This window comes from Mus pahari, chromosome 13 (genome assembly GCF_900095145.1).
Source record: "Mus pahari chromosome 13, PAHARI_EIJ_v1.1, whole genome shotgun sequence".
Taxonomy (NCBI): domain Eukaryota; kingdom Metazoa; phylum Chordata; class Mammalia; order Rodentia; family Muridae; genus Mus; species Mus pahari.
In genome coordinates this window covers 56875372-56894281 of record NC_034602.1, presented here as the reverse complement: position 1 = coordinate 56894281, position 18910 = coordinate 56875372, and the positions used below count along the sequence as shown (strand labels likewise).

Sequence of the window (18910 nt, the reverse complement as noted above, 5' to 3'; positions counted from 1 at the left end):
ACAAGCTCTCCTTACCCCACCCCAACTTGAAAACAACCAGGGAGAATCAAAGACGTAGCATCAAAGCAGAGACAATCCGAAGCCCTGTGTTGTGGCAGGATGGGGGTTTTCTTTGCCCCAGGTCCCCTCCTTTCCTTCCTCCCCAGTCCTCCTCCCAACCCTTCCTGGGAGGAAGTCTGGTAAGATGGAGTCAGATATTCTAAGCCTAGCAGCTACAGTTTGACCTGGAGAAACGAATGAAACTTAGGCGAGTTTGAAGGGACGGGCTTGAGTCTCCTCTGAGGACCAAAGGACTGTGACGGGTTTCTTTGCAGCTGGAGCTTCATCCCATTGGATTGGATAAAGTGAAAGCAATGTGAGGTTCCTGTCCCCACTCATAGGTGGGGACAAGAAAAATAAAGGAGCAAAGAAACTTCAAGAAACCTAGAGGTCATTTGACAAGAGGATCAAGGTATTTGTCAAACTAATTGCTTTCTTTCTGGGCCCAGATATCCCCCTCAAGTTCTTCTGGTTTATGCAATTATGGAGTTAGAGGGTCAGTGAGATGGTTCAGTGTGTGCAGGCCAGGCTGCTCGGAACATTAAACTCTCACGAGAAGATGTATCTATGCTCCCAGAAGGACTAAGAAATTAGAGCGGTTTTCCTAAAGTACCCAGAGGATAAAGATAAAGATAATTTGGGTCCTAAATTTTAAATAATTTCCTTTGCATTTTTCACATTTATCAGACACACATATGATCTATACCTAACTTACCCAGTAAGTGCTCTCAAGTCAATGGAGGCAGGCTGGCAGAGCAAGACAGACCAGAGTGGGTGACGGTACACAATAAAAATGTATTTCTTGTGTTACTAGAGATTGAGAAGTCCAAGATTTACACTGATTCACACCTTTAGCCTCTTGTGGATAATCAAACCCAGAGCCTCGTTTGTGCTAGGTAAACGCTCTACCACAGGGCACCACGCTAGCTCCTGGGTGTCCTTCTTGCTGCATCATCACACGGTGAACAATTATTCTTATTGATAGGAACTCTAACCCCATTCACCTCCTAGAAACCCCTTCTAGTAGAATGGCCCCATCATGATCTAAAACACAAGACGAGGTGGGGCAGGCACTGTAAAAGCACAGCAGCTACTTCCGCAGGGGATGGGTTGTAGATCCAATTAAAGAGCAAACTCCCATGATAAGAGTAAAGCCAAGGTTAGTACAGGAGATCTCATGTCCCAGTGTGCTTCCTATTGCTATGTAAAACACAAAGTGGGGAAAGAAGGGGTTTACTTCAGCTTACCGATTTGAGCCCACCATGGAGGGAAGTCAGCAACAGCAACCGCAACAGGCGGGAATCAGAGGCAGGAACTGAAGCGGAGACCTCGAAGAGTGCTGCTTCCTGGCTTACTGTTAGATTCACATTTAGTGACCCTTCTTAAATCTCCCAGGATTGCCTGCCCAGGGGTGCCACCATCAACACTGGACAGGACTCTTGCATAGCAATCAACAATCAAGAAAGTGCCCCCACCGATGGGCATGCCCACAAGCCAATGACACTGAAGCAGTGTTTCAGCTGAGGGTCCCTCCTCCCAGCTTACTCAAGTTAGCACACCTTGTTTCTGGTCAATAATTAAGAGTCCCACTCGGCCAAGCGTGTCATCTCACCCCACTTCTAGAGCATCTTTAGTGTGCTGGTAGAGCATGGAGGAAGGGAATTGGAGTCAAGAGAACTAAGCACAAACTCTGCTTCTGTGATCATGAGTTACAAGTGCATGGATGAGTCATTCAAGCTTCCTGAACCCTAACTGCTCTACCTGCAAAGTGACACAATAAGACCAGCTGCAGGACTGCGCTGGGGTCCTGGAAGACCGTGCACCCAGTCCTGGGTGCTGGCCAATCCTGCAGTCTTTTCCAGGTCTTTTCCAGATAAGACCTGGAAAAGCACTTCAGAGGCATCTACGACCATCCCAGGAGTTGTTGTGGAGAGACAATGATTACAGGGAGAGATTCTCTTAAGAAACAGGCTCCTGGCCAAGGAGATGGCTGACAACCGAGATTGGACCTCTTGGACCCACATAATAAAGTCAGATGCTGTCTTAGGGTTTCCATTGTTGCGACAAAACACCATGACCAAAAGCAAGCTGGAGAGGAAACGGTTTTCATCAAGCTGACACTTCCACATCACCAGAGGAAGTCAGGACAGGAACTCAAGCAGGCCAGGACCCTGGAGGGAGGAGCTGATGCAGAAGCCATGGAGGGGTGCTGCTTAATAGCTTACTTCCCACATCTTGCTCAACCTGCTTTCTTTAGGACCCGGGACCACCAGCCCAGGGATGTCCCGAACCACAAATTGATCACAAACTGAGAAAATGCCTTACAGTGTGATCTCACTGGATTCAGATGTAATAGAGGCATTTCTTCAAGGGAGGCTCCTTCCTCTCTGATGACTCTAGCTTGTGTCAAGTTAACATAAAACCAGCCAGTACGGATGCTAGAGTGTGTTTGGTAATCCCGGGGCTCCTACAGCAAGACCAGAGGCAGGGCAGGAGAATCTTCTGGAAGCCCAAGGGCCTGCTAGCTTGTAGTACTCTAAAAGATCCTGCCTCAAGCATGGTAGGAAGCAAAAAAGGACTCCGAAACCTTGTGTGCTGACCTTTCCACGGGTACCACTTATGCAGAAACTAAGCTGGCAGGTGCTGCGGCAGACCGCACACATGCTGAGAGATTTGGTGCTGCTTCTAGGAATTCGGCATTTGCCACTGGGCTCGGACAAGGAAGTAGGTTCAGATAAGAATATCAGAAACCACAAGCACTGGGCTTTACTGTTTTACTTAATTATTACCTTGTGTGATCCTTTCGTTTACTACTTTACTATCTTTTGTTTTTCTTTTTTTCTTTTTGATTTTTTTGAGACAGGGTTTCTCTGTGTAGCCCTGGCTGTCCTGGAACTCACTCTGTAGACCAGGCTGGCCTCGAACTCAGAAATCCGCCTGCCTCTGCCTCCTGAGTGCTGGGATTAAAGGCGTGGACCACCACACCTGGCTACTTAATTACTATCTTGTGTGATCTCCTTGTTTACTACCTTCCTTGATTACTTTGTCTTTGAGCTAAGAACTGGCCATGTTTTATGGAGGTACCTAGAAGGATATAAAAGCAGGCTGGAGAAAAATAAACCTTCTGCCTCAGCACTGACTGGAGTCATGTTATAAGGTTGTCTAATTGTTTTTCTTCTTTTTTCAATCCTCACTCCTCCCTTGAGACCCGGCTAACTGACTGAGCTGGCTTGGTCTCTCTCTCTCTCTCTCTCTCTCTCTCTCTCTCTCTCTCTCTCACACACACACACACACACACACACACACACACACACATATATATATATATATATATATATATATATATATATACACACACATCCCACAGATGGGGGGAGGGACTGGGAGGCCAGCATCTGTTTCAGATGGCTAATATGGGTACCTGGCTGCGAACAAGAATGATGAGAGGAGGAGGAGGAGATAAAAACAGGGGCGTGGGACAAGATTGAATTGAGACATAAGTACATGACACATGTACAGCGATTAATTCAAGGCTCTCCTCAGGAAATTCCCAACATGACAGGCCCAGCTGCCCTGAAGTTAATGCCAGTGATGCACTTGAATTAACTCCGGTCTATTTCAGTCCGTGTGAAAGTTCCAGACCTTACCACATGCTTGCCCATCACAGCCCTGCCACAAGGGTGAACGAGTCCAGCTGCTTCAAGGGGTGGGCTCTGGAGGGCGTGGCCTTGCTGCTTCTTGGCATTACTCTGTGGTCTCGGCTCTGAGCCCTATCTCCTCCATCCCGAGTTCTAGTCACTTCCTTCCTTTCGTTCAGCATCCGTTAGAAACGACCTGCTGGCAGGAGCTCTGGGCTGCGTTCTGCTTCTGCGAACCGTGCTACTGTCCTATGGTAGGCTGTTTGCTAAACTCCCCACTGCAGAGAGCCCCGTTCAGGGCTTCCTCACTGGTGGGCAGACGGCAGCAGACCCCAGGAAAATCCTTCCCTCCTGTGAAAGGCTCTGCAGCATCGAACACTAATTAATGTAACACCGTGGGCATCCTTCTCCAGCAGGCTTTCTCTTCCAGAGGGGCTCTTTATTTCAAAATGGTGACCCAGGGACGCCTGGTCGCTCACCTCCTCTTCAGTTAGGCCTGTTTGTACAAGCCAGGCACCTCGTCCTCCTCCCAGTTTGTTTTATTCTTTGCACAGATCGCTCTCCTCCCTTGATCTTACTTTTACTTCTTCATACAAATACTGTCTGCTCACCCATTCCTCACTAGAGGTGAATGCCACAGAATCAGGGACGTTGGCTATTTGCACAGTCTGGGGTTAAGAAGGCCACCATGAAATGGAGATAGACAATGATTGTGGCATGAATATGGTAAGCCCCTCAGGGTCTCTGTCTGTGCATAGAGCGCAGTAACCAAGCTCTCAAGTTGGTTGGGAGATGGAGAGGATCCAGGCTTGCCAGCTCGTGAGTCTGTGATCTGCCAAAGACTTGGTGTCCTCACCCACAAAAGACCTAAGGTCCCCCAGCCCCGAGGGACAGGATAATCAGATGCCACACAAGCTGTTTCTTGGGCATTTACTGGGCACTAGGCTTAGGGGCTTGCTATCTTAGCTGATAGAGCTCACAAGTCTATGATTTCATTTTACCTGTTCCACGCCACCAGGAAACAGTTACACAAAGAAGTTAGTCCACTCACACAGGCTGGGGAGCTCAGGGGTGGCAAAGCCGGGCTTCAGGCTTGGGGATTTGACCTTATACTCCAACTTCTCAATAGTATTTAAGTTATTAGTTATACCATACTTTAAAAAGCAGATAAAGAGGCTGGAGAGATGCTTCACTGGCTAAGAGCATTGACTGCTCTTCTAGAGGCCCTGTGTTCAATTCCCATTAACCATGACGGTTCACAACCACCTGTAATCTGATGCCTTTCTGGTGTGTCTGAAGACAGCAACAGTGTGTGCGTGTGTGTATGCAGATAAAAATGTGTAAGAATTTTTGAAGGCTAAATAATAAAAGAAAAATCCCAATGAACACTCAGTTACTGACTTTCCAAACTTAAGAAGGTGACCAATATATGTCACACCTCTGGTGGTCTTGTCCATTTATACTCTTGGTCTCATAAAAAAGAGGTAACCACTTACTTGAGTTCTATTCTATTCTTAAAAATGCCTTTAACCCTAAATGTTGTTTTGCTCACATTTGAATATCACAGAGATGGAATAAGTCTACATTACTTTTTATTCGCATTTTTCTCCCTCACACTTGTCTACACTCATCCACGCTGCAATATGTAGCTATAGATCATTCCTTTCCTGTGCTTCCCTGTGGTCCATGTGTGAATTCCCCAAAATTTAATTGGCCTTCATCTGATCGTGACATCGTCTCGTCTCTAGCTTCACCGTTGCCTGCCGTGCTTCCAAACGCTCTTAGTCATGTCCTCCTGGAATTCTATGTAAATGTATCTCTGGGCCTGGATTTGGGGGCAGGGGTTCACCAGTATAAGATACCCTAATGTACTAAGCAAAGACAGAGGCTATACCAATCACAGTCCATTGGCAGCACACAGGCTCTCCCACTGCTTCACGCCCCCCCACCGATGCTTGGCATTATCATACCTTTAAATTCTTTTGCTGATATGGCGGCTTGAAAAAGGTGTGTCATGGATGGGTTTTGCAACAGGTTTATGATGAGTAGGTATATGATTAGCATATTTTCTCTTGTTCATTGGTTATATGTAGTTTCTCAACTAAGAAATAGCCTTTTATTTCTTTAGACAGGGTCTGGATATATTACCCAGTCTCAGCTCAGACTTGTGATCCTTCTGCCTCAGCACAGGATCCTAGGTGAGCGCCGTGGTGTTGAGGTCAAATATCTCTCTTTAAGTTGAAATGCTTCTCTGGTTGGCTGCTAGTCCCTCTTGATGCACCCTGCAGACTGACCGTTTCCTCAGCATGACTGTGTCATGGAAACCTCACCTTGTGTAACCTTTCTCCCCCAGAGCCATCGTACTAGTTAATCAAGTTCTCCTTTCTAGTCCAGGCAGATGGATGAGGTGCGTGGTTTTTTTTTTGTTGTTTTTTTTTTTTTTTTTTATTTTGTGGCTCAGGGAAGGGCAGTGAGTTACCCATACCGCCCACCCTCCACCTACCAGTGGGGACTTGAACAACAAACACCAGAACATAAAGATAAGTTACTATTCAATGAGTATGTCATCCAGAGTTCAGCAAGAAGTCAAATTCGTTCTGTGTGGTTCAACGAAGAGATGTGAATGAAAACAATGCTTGAGAGATCTCTATAAACAGACCCCCATTGGAGTCTTGACCTCATCCTTCTTTAGAGCTGAAGACCAGGAGAGGAAATGCCATCTCAGAGACCAGAGGAAGCTACAGCTGGAGTCGAAACCATGGGGTAGGGGACTTAACCATTGTAGATAGACAGCACCAAAGGATGATGGGTAAAAGGAGAGAGTCCGATCCTCTCCCCTTCTTCCTCTGACTTCCTGTGAGAGTAGAAACAGCTAGGAAGAGGCCTGGGATGCTGGGTGCATGGACTAGCCTTAGTGAGAAGCAGAGACAGCAAACAGAGCCTGGCAGGACAGGGTATGCTCACCTGAGAACGTTATAGAAAGAATGACAGAAGGCAGGTCACTCGGGAAGACTGCCCAGCACTAACTGGCAGTGTGCCCTGCAGTGTGTGACAGGGAACGGTCATGTCATCTAAACTAGCAACCATAATGGCCACTGAACATCACTGGTCATATAACTTAGCAGGCCAAGTTTATGGGTATGGAAATTAGATGGTCAACTGGGTCATTTGAAAAGTGTCTGTAAAAAGAAACATCCTTATGTAGCTGTCTGGACCTCGGCAAAATAAAACTAACCCACCACATCCGTGTGTGTGTGTGTGTGTGTGTGTGTGTGTGTGTGTGTGTGTGTACGCATGTGTGCTGAGGTATCTGTAAAGTGCTGACACAGGCCTGGAGACAGTAGGCATTCAGATGGAGTTTGTTGCTATTTTTATTATTCTATGTGTCATTATCCATCTTGCATTAGTTGACAATATTATAAGCAGAATCTGCTTCTGTGTGGGTTTCCCGTCATGTTGCCCGCATGATGAAACCTCTAGAACATTCTGATCTGATTAGAGATTTCAGCACAGGGATCCTGCAGACACACGATAACATGACCGAACAAAAGTTTACAGGCATAAAGTTCTCCCACAATGATTACTGAATCCCTCTATAGAATGTTCTAGAAGCATAGGACCTATGTTTTAAGAAAAGGGAATTCGGGATGTAAGACATTCAACTCAAATTTCCTGACTCCAAAGTGTTTCACAGTCTGACTTCTTACTCTTTCATTATTTATGACTTTTTACATAGCATTGAGTTTTATATCAATATATAATTCAGACAGTAGGTCTAGTCATGGGCCTTCATGAGCTCCCCGCACATGTAGCTACGATGCCTTGTTTTTATCCTGTGAAAAGCTGTTGGAGATCTTGGCTGGAGATTGTATTTCTTTGCCTCATCGAAGAAGACAACATCTGAGGATTGGTAAGTCCTGCCACAGAGTTATGTTGAAGTTACTCAACCCCAAAGGACTGCCTTCTAACCCTGGGGACCGACACTCACAGAGGTCTGCCACTCCCCCCCCCCCCACCTCTTTATATTTCCACAGATTTTTTTTTTTTTTTTTTTATTTTATTTTATTTATTTTGTTTTGTTATCGTCCTGTGGCTGATCCCATGCTTAGGCATTCCTCCCCCCCTTCCCAACTCACCACACCTCCATTCTGCCACTCCCCCCCCCCCCATCTCTTTATAACACCACAGATCTGCCAAACTGGAATGCTTCTACCATATCTCAGGCTGCATAAAGTGCCCTTACTTGATATCAAATCCTCAAAAGGGCAGAGCCAGGCTCTCCTCTCCCCTGTTGCTCATCCGGGGAATAGATGAGACCTTAAGAGTGAGATAGCAAGTTAAGAAATCAGAATTTTGTCCAAGCTGTTGAGAGCATGAAGTCAAGTCGGATTTCATGTCTGCCACTTCACTCACAGGCAGTCTAGGAAATTACACTGAAAATCCCAGGGTAGAAATAGGGATCTTTGCAATAGATGAAACTGAGTGAGTTACTGAAACATAGCCTCATTACCAGAAATAACATCAAAAGGGGACGATGGAGATTAGACTTGGAATATTTTATTTAAAAACAATCTTTGGGGGCTGGGGGCATAGCTCAGGGTGGGGCACTTGCCTGGTATTCAAGAGGCCTTGGTTTTGATAACCAGTAAAATGCAAAACAATAAATAAAAATAACCTTTTAAGTTGGGTGTGGTGATGTGTGCCTGTAATGCCAGCACTGGATAATATAAGACAGAAAGAGCACTGGGAGTTTGAGGTCATAGCAAGATCCTTCCTTAAAACAGCAACAACAATATCAAATGAACAGGCCAAAATCACCATCACCACCATCACCACCACCACCACCACCATCACCACCATCTTTTAAATACAAGCTCTTTGACTAGTAGCGGGAGAGGCCTGCAGCTATGGGAGATCAGATGTGGCAAAGCCACACAGCTAACTGCTCAGGGAGGAAGTGGGCCATGGTGGTTCTGAGTAGAGCTTTGGAGCCATGCAACCTGCTCCAGACTTAGGAGTTCTGATCCTCACCCACGGTGTGGCTCAGGCTTGTCCCATTAACATGCTGAGGCCCAAGTTGCTCGTGGGAGCCACTTACATACCACGTGTTGTGATAACGACACACAAGAGCTTAACACAGTGCCCAGCTATCTGAAGTGCTCAACATACTTCAACCATTGGGGTGCTTCTTTTGTCATCTTGTCATCTAACCCATCATCTGGGGCCAGGCTATTCTGTTGCCTTATTTAGCTAGGCTGCATAAAGTAAGAGAGAAGAGCACTGGCATGAGGAAATGTGGGTCCCTTCCCCCTCAAACTGCTCCTCTGAGGCCTGATCAACTGTGATAGGATTAAGAGATAACGTGGTCAGAAAGGTGGGGCCTTCACAGATGGCACGAAGGCTCTCAGGAGAATAGATCAACCCCCCACTCCCACCACACACATGAGGACATAGCAAGAAGCCACCAATCAGATGAAGAGGTCCTTCCACTGAGCTTGACTGCACTGGCACTTGATCCCAGCCTTCCCAGCCTCCAGGATTCTGCTTAGGCCAGAACAAATGGACTTAACCACTTAAATCCACTTTTTTTTTTTTTTTTTATGGAAACATGAGCATATTTAATCTTGCTACTTGGGACACTGAAGGCAAAGCATACAAAAAACACCTATTGAAGGGGAGACTCCTACACCTTTGTGGATGTGTGCAAAGCTAAGCCTACAGTCCCGTGACGTATGCTTCCCTCCACAGAGTCCTGTCTTCAATACTTGCCTCCTCCTCCTGCAGGCCTGCCCAGGTCTGCTTCCTTCTCAGAACTGCGTTAAGGTCCAATCTCTTCCTTTCTCACACACAACTTCATCTAGCTATGGTTTCTTCCCTGTGCTGGGCCCTGGGGACACGGAGCTAATTATAAGGCAGCACAGCCTGGGGGACACAGAGAAGAAAGACCTGGCCGGTTCAGTTTCCACCAGGTGCACGTGGAGGAGGATTCACACGTGAATTCCTGCCCTCCAGTGTGAGGTTTCCTTCCTTAAAGGAGCTTTACAGGCGGCTCCTGTCAACAGGCGAACTTCACTCAGGTCTATCAGCAGCCTCCATGGCCTCCCCTCCTCTGTTTCCACCATGAAACTTCCTCTTCCTCCCCTGGGGCCTTCCCACTTTTAGACGCTCCCCAACCCTACCTCCCTTCAATAGAAAGAAAGAAAAGCATTAAGGGACAGCCAACTGAGTGTGTAGAACTGAGTGTGTAGAAATTTGTTTCTTCCGTGTGTTTTAAAATATTCCACAGATTAAACTTGATGCTGGGTTTGTTGTGAAAGACCTTTGGTAGGCCTAGTAGCTCATGCCTATTGCCACAGCCCTGGAGAGGTGGAGACAGGAGCACCACTGCAAGTTGGAGGTCATCCTGGGCAACAGTGTGAGAAAAAGAAGTTTCAATTTACAGCAATTTACAGCAACACACACACTCCAAAAGAAAAATAAATACAAGATCCTTTGTGTGTTGGAGAATGAGGAGCAAATCAGAGGGACACGAGGGACCTGGAGGACACAGTCCCTGTCTCCTCCTTTGTCTGCTCAGTCCTCCAACATTCCAACCTTCCGGATGCCCAGTGCCATGAATGGAAGATGAAGACGTGAGCTCTCAAGTCAAGGGACGTAGGTGGTCCAGCCACAAGGACAAGCCACAGAACCAGAAGGCTGAGAGATTAGCTGAAAACAATTAGCCCTGGGAAATGGCAAGTAATTCTTCTACCCAAGGCTTGTGACTGAGCTTGGGGGAGAGAGGGAGAGAGAGAGAGAGAGAGAGAGAGAGAGAGAGAGAGAGAGAGAGAGAGAGAGAGGGAGAGAGGAGAGAAAGCAGTGTGGGGGTGGGGGAGGCGTTCTAGGATATGTTTAACAGACTGTAACCACAGAGTCAGCCAGAGAATCCATGTGACAAGCTGATTTGCTTATGTCAGCATAATCCTCAGTAGGGTTGCTCCTGCAGGCTTCTCGCCCTTCATGGTGACAGCCACACGACCCCTCTACAGTGCCGAGCTCCAAGAAAGGTGCGTCAAGTGTTCCCAGTTATCAGATTGGAACTATAAATGATACATCAGGGTATAGAAAAGGTGATCGACGCCGTCGCTTTCCCACAATCAGGAAGGAGGATTGCATATGTGCACATCTCCCTATGCAGTTAGTATTTCCCAAGGACTCTTTATTATCTGATTAAGGAAACTTTCTCAGTCTCCGAACCTGAGATCTGTAATGTTTTTCAAAAGTGAGTATCTATTCCTGAAACAGTAAAAGCCATAAACACTGCCTTTTCCCTTACACATATACACAGGCATGCTATATAGGTGCCTTTCTAATTGCTTTCAGTCTTAAAATTAATAAATGATAGGGTTGTGCCAGTCAATTAACTATTATTTATAACACCTGCCTGCCCTCTTTTCCCGAGACCTGTAACCAATCAGGAAGTACATGTCAGAAGACGCAGGCAAGGAGAAGGGGTCCCCCAACAGCACCCACCCCAAGTTCTGCTACTGTCACTTTGCATAGTGCGACTCTCTAGATGAAAGATTTTTTTTTTTCTTTCCATCTCAGTCTTAATGAGTGAGACAGGAACACTTAGTGTGTAACTGGAGTTCTCTGAGTGACAGGTAATATCGTAAATAAGAAATGTTCTTTTGTAATTACAGAGAAAGTCATTTGGCAGTGTTAAAATACCTTCTGGTCTGAAGTTGTATTTTATACACAACTCTGAATAATAGGGAAATGGAAGATGAATTACAGAGATCGGTTATGGTCATTGGAAAGTCTGATGATCTAGAAAAACACAGCACGCAAAGTAGTTCCAACCAAATTAAATTCAGGAGTAAACAATAACGCCACAGACATATGGGTGAACCCCACAAGGTTATTTTTTTTCCTCATACAGCAGTTTGCCTTTTCAAAGAAAAGATTCCCAAAGCATGAAAACAAGAGCTCGATATTTGGTTATTATTTAAATAAGATGTGGGTTTAAATATGGCATAGTTGGGAAATGTACTTCATTGTCTAAATTAGGATGGTGGTTTTAGTCTCTCATTGAAGATGGACTATTCATATGGCTTCCCAAGGAATCTCTCTGGTTGTGCTGGGCACAGAGTTCTTCTGCAGAGTAGAGTTAGTGGAAGCATCAGTGGCAGACTCCCCCATAACCCCATGCAGAAAGATTGTTCAGATGTGCCAAGAAAGAGCATCAGTCCTCTTGGCTTGCCCCTTCCCCTCTCCCATGAGTCTTTGAGGTACATTCATGAATGCTAGGCACAGGACCTCAGGGTTTAGAAGATCTTGCATTCATTGATGGAGAACAGCTTTCTTCTGTTTCGTCTCCTGGCCTGGTTGACAGCTGTTCGGACAGCACATTCAAATACTTGCTGTACTCCCCGGTTGCTAAGAGCTGAGCACTCCAGATAGCCCTTGGCTCTCACATCCTGGGCAAGTCTTTTCCCTTCGATGGCATTGATGCAGGAAGCCCTGTGAGGTCCCATTTCTCTCTGGTCCGTCTGTGTGGCCACAACCAGCACCGGGGTACAGGGTAGGTTGCTCCTGATCTCACTAATCCATTTGTTCTTCAAGTTCAGGAATGAGTTATGGTTGGCCACAGAGTAGCACATCAGTACCACGTCTGCCTGCTGGTAGGACAGGGGCCGGATGCTTCTGAAGGCGTCGTTGCCGGCAGTGTCCCAGAGACCCAGGCTGATCTGGATGCCATCCATGAAGACGTCTACACCTGTATTCTCGTACACCGTGGGTTTGTAGGCCTCCGGGAAGGTCTCAGAGGTGAAGCGCACCAACAGTGAGGTTTTCCCCACAGCACTGTCCCCTACCAGCACGCACTTGATAGAGCTCAGCATCTTCCTTGTCTGAAGTCCTACTGAAGAGTCCAGGCTCCCAAGGGAAAGAACCCTCAAGGGCTCAATGGGCTATTGTAGCAGTTCCATAGAGTAAGGAGACAGAAACCAGGACGTATGTTCTCAGAAGCTCAGACACCAGTTACAGATCGTACTTCTCCAGTCTGCGCGGGTGAGAAACAGTGACCGCTTGGGAAACCTCTGAAGCTTGGGTGCCAACTGGAACAGAAAGAGACGGGGGAAACTGAGGTTCTCCTTCCCGAAGGCAAAAAGCATCCTTGTTGACAGACTAAGAATGGGGGTCCCATCTCAGGGTAGCCATTCAACCCTATTTGTCTAGTCCCAACCCTCCCCTTAGCAAAATAAAGTTAGAACCTGTCACCCAACACTTAGCACTCAGACACATCTCCCGGCCAAAAGGCAGGAGGACAGTTTATTCTTAAAAATCCTCCCATGAATGGAGAGTATGGCAGTACCCATCTCTAGTCCCAGGACCCAGGAGGCTGAGGTGGGAGGAGCCTGAGTTAGAGACCAGCTCAGGCTAAGTAGAAAGAGATCACAGAGAGTGGAGGAGAGGGGGAGGGGAGGGGAGGAGAGGGAGAGGGAGAGGGAGAGGGAGAGGGAGGGGAGGGGAGGAGGGAAGGAAAAAAGATCAGTCTGATAATAACATAAGGAACGGCTCTGATTGGCATATGGAAAAGGCCTCAGATGCCTACCTGGTGTGCAGATGACTCTCGTGAACAGCTCTTGACTGGCCAAGAAGCGGGAAGGCAGCCGGGCAAAGGCAGCTAGCTGGGTTTGCGATGTGTGTGTGGCCTCCGGTTCTCATAAATCTCAGCCACTTTGGGAACTGCAAGGAAGAAAAATCAATGAGCGACAAATGCCGTATATAATTTCCTTCGCTCGTTGAGTAACCATCCAGTCCTTGGCTTCCGAAGGAATTGGCGCCAAAGCAGGAGAAATCACTGGACCGACATCAACAACTGTAGTGGTTTCTCTCTTGAGATTCTTTGGTAAGGTTGGCTGCAGATGGGGAAGACGATCTCTGGAGTTCTTGTTCTCCACAGCTGAAAGCAGGTCTGTGGCCTATGCTGCTGTGTGTAGACAGTGACATGATGCTTAAACTCGAATACCCGGTTTACAAGTGTGTAAGCCTGTAATGCGTTTAAAGATGTGGAGACTAAGTTATTTCTCTCTTCAACAACATGGGACAGCCATCTGCACAGTGGGTCCCCAAGTAAACAAAACAACTTGCTTGAAAGCAATTATGTTCAACACCAACTTTTAAACCGGACAACCCAAAGATGGCAGGACCTGAATTTTATAAAGGGGAAAACAGATTCTCAGTTGTTTGTGGGTTTGAGAGAGCCAAGCAAAGCGCTCAGACTTGCACACAGTATGCTATCTGATGAGTAGCACACAGTATGCTCTCCAATGAGCACATTCTCTCAAGGCCAGCCCCACGTCAGTCAAATGAAAGGTGTCTGAGACCAAATTTTAGAGTAAAGATTGTTGGTGTAATTGGCTTTCTTCACCTCCCGACAGCAACTGTCAAGCTTATCCCATGTAAAGCACACCCAAGGCAGATTCCTGTGAAGGACAAGGGTTCAAATCACCCTTCTTAATCCTAAGGATTCCTCCAAAGACCTTTTATATCCTTGCCAACTTGCAGTTTCTATTTAATTAGACGCGATAGCCTTTGCAAATGAGTTAAATAACACAAGGTTTTTATGAATTCTGTCTTCTTAATACATAAGCTATATGATCACAGCCAAATTATTTAACATGTCCAAATCTTGGTTTCCTCTAAAAATGAGTTGTACGGGGACCCATCATGTTCTCCATTTTTACACTAAAATGTCCAACCTTCAAAGTCCCTGGCATAGTGGCTGCAATAGCACATATGTGGGACATGCTCATGCAGGATGGCCTAGACACCCATTTGTCACCAGATCTTTGACATAAGGGCTCCATAATATTTCAGTTAGAGTTAAGGTCCTTAGGCCTATAGACAGCCTAAATATGAATGTGTGACCTCGTTTACAGATGACACAGCACTCTTTGATTTTTCCTGCCAGTGTAGTAGGACGTAATTAGTAAAGTGGTGCACATGTCACAGTTGTGCCTTATTTCTAACGGGTTTACGGCCACAATTCCTGAGTGAGTGTCTGTAAAAGAACATCCCTGAGATGGCATGCTAAGAATGGGAGAAAAAGAAGCCCGGCAGCGGTGGAGTCGCACACCTTTAATCCCAGCACTCAGGAGGCACAGGCAGCCGATCTCTGAGTTCAAGGCCAGTCTGGTCTACAGAGTGAGTTCCAGGACAGCCAGGGCTACACAGAGAAACCCTGTCTCAAAAAGAAAAGGAGAGAGAGAGAGAGAGAGAGAGAGAGAGAGAGAGAGAGAGAGAGAGAGAAAAGAGAAGAGAAGAGAAGAGAAGAGAAGAGAAGAGAAGAGAAGAGAAGAGAAGAGAAAAAAAAGAAAAAAGAAGAAAAAAGAAAAAAGAAAGGACTGGGGGGAAAAGGCAGGTAGCGTTGGAATGGAATCCGAGGTGTCTAATTAGCAGCCTGTATGGGCATAGTCAAACAGTTCCTTAGCCTCACAATATCTCAGTTTCTTCCTAGTAAAAGCCAACATCCTAATACCCGTCTCACACGGTTGTTGAGAGTCCCCTGTGGGCTTAAACCCTTGGCTTAACACATCCCATGAACAAACTGTGCCTATATATGCACATAAACACAAAGCACGCATGATCACTGGCGAGCAGTCATTACTAAATATAATGACAAGCAGTTGCTCATTCACACGAGAAACTTGAAGCCTCGCTAAAGAGATCTCATAGAAATGAGATTTAAAAAAAAAAAAAGACAGAAATTTCTTCTTATAGCGTAAAGTAAGATAGTACAGGAATAAAGAAATGCTGAGACGTGTCCCCCATAGAGATCAAAAGAAATGCCAGATGGAGGAGAAAAAGGCTCTGATCTGGGTGTGGTGGCCTTCCCACAGCAGCCCATTGTCACTGACTGGCACACCCAGGGCTTCAGTTACCCATGCTGTAAACAGTGAGGCGTGGCAAGCTTTCTGAGGTGGAAGGCAAAGGAAAGCCTTTATTGCCTAACCTGGCGGTAGCACAAGAACCAACCCCCTGCACGGTTCTTAAAGGTGAAGTGATGGGCCAGGCCTCCGCAGATGGCCATATATGGAGCTGGGGGAGTGGTAGAGAACACACCAGTCCAGGCTAGAGCAACACCCTATATAGACATGATCTTCAGTGCCCAGCACATGTCACATGCATCCTCGGGAGAGCCACGGTGGCCCACACAGGCAGCATGTAGGCTGATGGACTTTTAGTGAAATTTCTCCTAAAGAAGGACGTTATCCCTTCTAAGGTTCGTGGGAGGGAAATAAAAGTGAGTTTTGAGCCGTGTGTCTAGCCAGCCAGGTGTCCTCTGTGGGGCTCTTCATTGGGAAGAATTACTTCAATCATCCTCTGGAGCTGTTTTAAGGAACATCCTTAGTGTTGGGCAGTTAAGCTGCCTCTCTGGGTCTTCGGTCTGGAATGAATGAGCCTCCAGTCCCAGCACATCTGAGTCTCATCTCGTAGCTTGATTTCCCCTTGCTCTTTTCCTACTGTTTCTGTGAAAGGGGGCACCTTCTGCAGGCCTCCACAGTTCAGACACAGTGTCACATGGGAGAGAGCTCCAAGGGACAAGTTGGACCTTCGATCTACTCTGACGAAGGAACAAAAGGAGGCAGAGAGAGGACTTGGGGCTTGAGGTATCTTAGTCCTCTTCCTCCGAGGGCTAACATTTACCACACAACTCTCACCTGGTACAGACAGACAGTTTCTCACTACAATCCTTCCATAGACAAATTCAGTGATTTTCTAGTGGCCAGAAACCCACCCCTCACTCACGCCAAAGTTCTGCCCCTTTTCAAACGTCTTCCTTGACCCCCAACCCTGCATCTCCCATTGCCACTTCTCCATGCTCTCTCAGTTGCTCTGCATTGTCCCCATCGTTCCCTCTGTGTTTACTTGATGCCGGAATTTGTAAAATGGAACCACACTGCTTCCTCACGGGTTGCGCGTGAGGACCAGCTTTAGATGCAAAGGTAGCTAGTTCCTGCTGCACTTACCACACGTTGACATAGAGAACAGTTCTCATTTGCCTTGTCAAGCAAAGCCCCTTCAGAGTACATCATAATTAAAAACAAACATTGAACTGTAACTGTGTGGAGGGTTTTGAGTCGATGGCTTTGATGGAGGTAACTTTTCACAAGCACTGCCCCTCCGTGTACAGCAGTTTGTGCTTGTAATCCTGAGCTTACATGATGAGGCTGAGGCAAGAGGGTTGCTGTGAGTTCCAGGCTAGCGTGGGCTATAGAGGCATGGGAGCAAGTGCTCCCCATCCGACCTCCCAAAAAGATGCTACCACAACAGTCCAGCAGTTCACACCTCTCTCCTAACAATCAGCCATAGAAGTAGAAGGGGTCCCCAGGACTCTACCCATTCCTGCTGAGCTGTTGGCTCTCGGTTGCCTCTGGGACAAGAGAGAGACGCTTTCTTCAGTTGTGTACCCACTGCTAGGCCCGCTGAGCTTCAGGAGACAACTCCCGATTCATGGTCACACAGATAGTCCTGGTGAAACTCAGAGGGTCACAAAACAAAATAAGTAGACATGAACAGGAAAGAGACGTTTGTGGGGGGTGGGGTAGACAGAAGTGGGAGGGACCTCGAGTGGGCAGGAGGCACCGTGTGCATGAAAAAATGATGAAAAATGTAAGTAAATATTGTCTTTATCTTGCCTTTTCTCTTCTCTTTTATTTTCTTTTGTTGTTGTTTGGTTGGTGTTTGGTTCACCACCACCACCACCCCCAACTTGTAGCCCTGGCTGTCCTGGAACTCACTCTGTAGACCAGGCTGGCCTTGAACTCAGAGATGCACCTGACTCTGCCTCCCAAAGGCCTGGGCCACCCCTGCCCAGCAAAGTCTTTACCTTAAATTCTATTTTATCCTATTCAATTTCACTAATTCTCAATCCTACTTGAATGGTTCAACCCTACTATGCTGCTAAACACTACAAACAGTCATGAAATTCCCTTTCAAAATAAAAAGAAGCCCATACATTCATTTGTCAGTTTATTTTCTATACACAGATTGCCTCTGTTCCAAACAGATCCTGTGCAGGACTTACCTTGGCAAGATACCTGGTGCAACTGTTAATGTGTTCTCCAGGGCCAAGGGTCTAAGCAAGCTTTGCATTCCTAAACCCAAGGTGCGTTTAACCTCATCACAGCGACCCTAAACCAGAGCATCACCTTCCAGACCCAGGGCTTCCCACATGTCTGCATCCAAAGTCTCCAAGCTCTGAGTTATGAGTCCTTAGACTACCCCCAGACCAAGCCAGGCCCAGGAAAAGGTGGCCACTTCAGTCTGGTCCCCACCAATGAGCTGGAGAAATTGCAGGTGTGAAGTTATCCTTTACCCAACATGGGGGAAGATGCATGGCAGCGAGGACCTTCCGCAGGAACTCTGTGACATTCAATATCTAACTAGGATTGCACTCTTTTTTTTTTCTCTCTCTTTTTTTAATGCTGTTTAAAATAACAGACTTTATCTAAGAATAGTGAGCTATTGGATAAACTAGTTTCTTCCTGTAATTGTTATCCTTTAAAATAACAGTGGAGAGCTGGGCAGTGGTGGCAAACACCTTTAGTCCCTGCACTTAGGAAACAGTGGCAGACGGATCTCTGAGTTCGAGGTCAGCCTGGTCTACAGAGTGAGTTCCAGGACAGACAGGGCTACACACAGAGAAACCCTGTCTCAAATAAAATAAAATTAAAGAAATAAAGAAATAAATAAAAATAAAAAATAACAGAAGGTGTTAAATTGAAACAGCAAAAGTACACTTTAGATAGTAATGATCTCAAAGGTGTGGAAGGGAAAGAAATTAATAAGCAATGAATATTGTATGTAATTTCCTTCATCCTTGGTTTATTTGGGAATTTGCATTGAAGCTGGAGAAATCACTGGAACACTAGCAATTAGCTGTGCTTTCTCCCTTGAGAATCTTTTGTAGGGCCAGCCTCAAATGGGGAGGACCCTCTGCAGAGTTCTCTACAGCGGAGAGCAGGCTCTGTTAATCTACGTTATCTATGCTGCACTATGTAGCTTCCCACATGTTGCTTGAATGTGCCAAGGTGGGTTGTTCCTGGGACCTGCGATTATAGGTGAATCTCCTATCCTTCATTTCGTTTATGTGTATTTAATGATAGAACTACTAAAATAGGCAGGCTTGACTTGTGCGATTTGTTTACGTACGTGTGTGTGTGTGTGTGTGTGTGTGTGTGTGT

At 46.4% G+C, this 18910-nt stretch overlaps 1 protein-coding gene across 3 annotated transcripts in view; it reads right to left on the bottom strand.

Annotated features, from left to right (window-relative positions):
* Window positions 1–11437: 11437 nt before the first annotated feature.
* The window catches only part of Rhoh (ras homolog family member H), a 29637-nt gene continuing 22164 nt past the window's right edge, over window positions 11438–18910 (bottom strand). Inside the window, exons 3-4 of one of the 3 annotated variants that reach the window (XM_021211159.1) lie at window positions 13273–13406; window positions 11438–12775 (exon numbers count right to left, since the gene is read on the bottom strand). In XM_021211159.1, the coding sequence (XP_021066818.1) occupies window positions 11984–12559 (576 nt within the window). In that variant the 5' untranslated portion in view covers window positions 12560–12775; window positions 13273–13406 and the 3' untranslated portion in view covers window positions 11438–11983. The remainder of the gene's footprint in view (window positions 12776–13272; window positions 13407–18910) is intronic. The other 2 variants (XM_021211160.1, XM_021211158.1) reach the window with 2 other exon arrangements.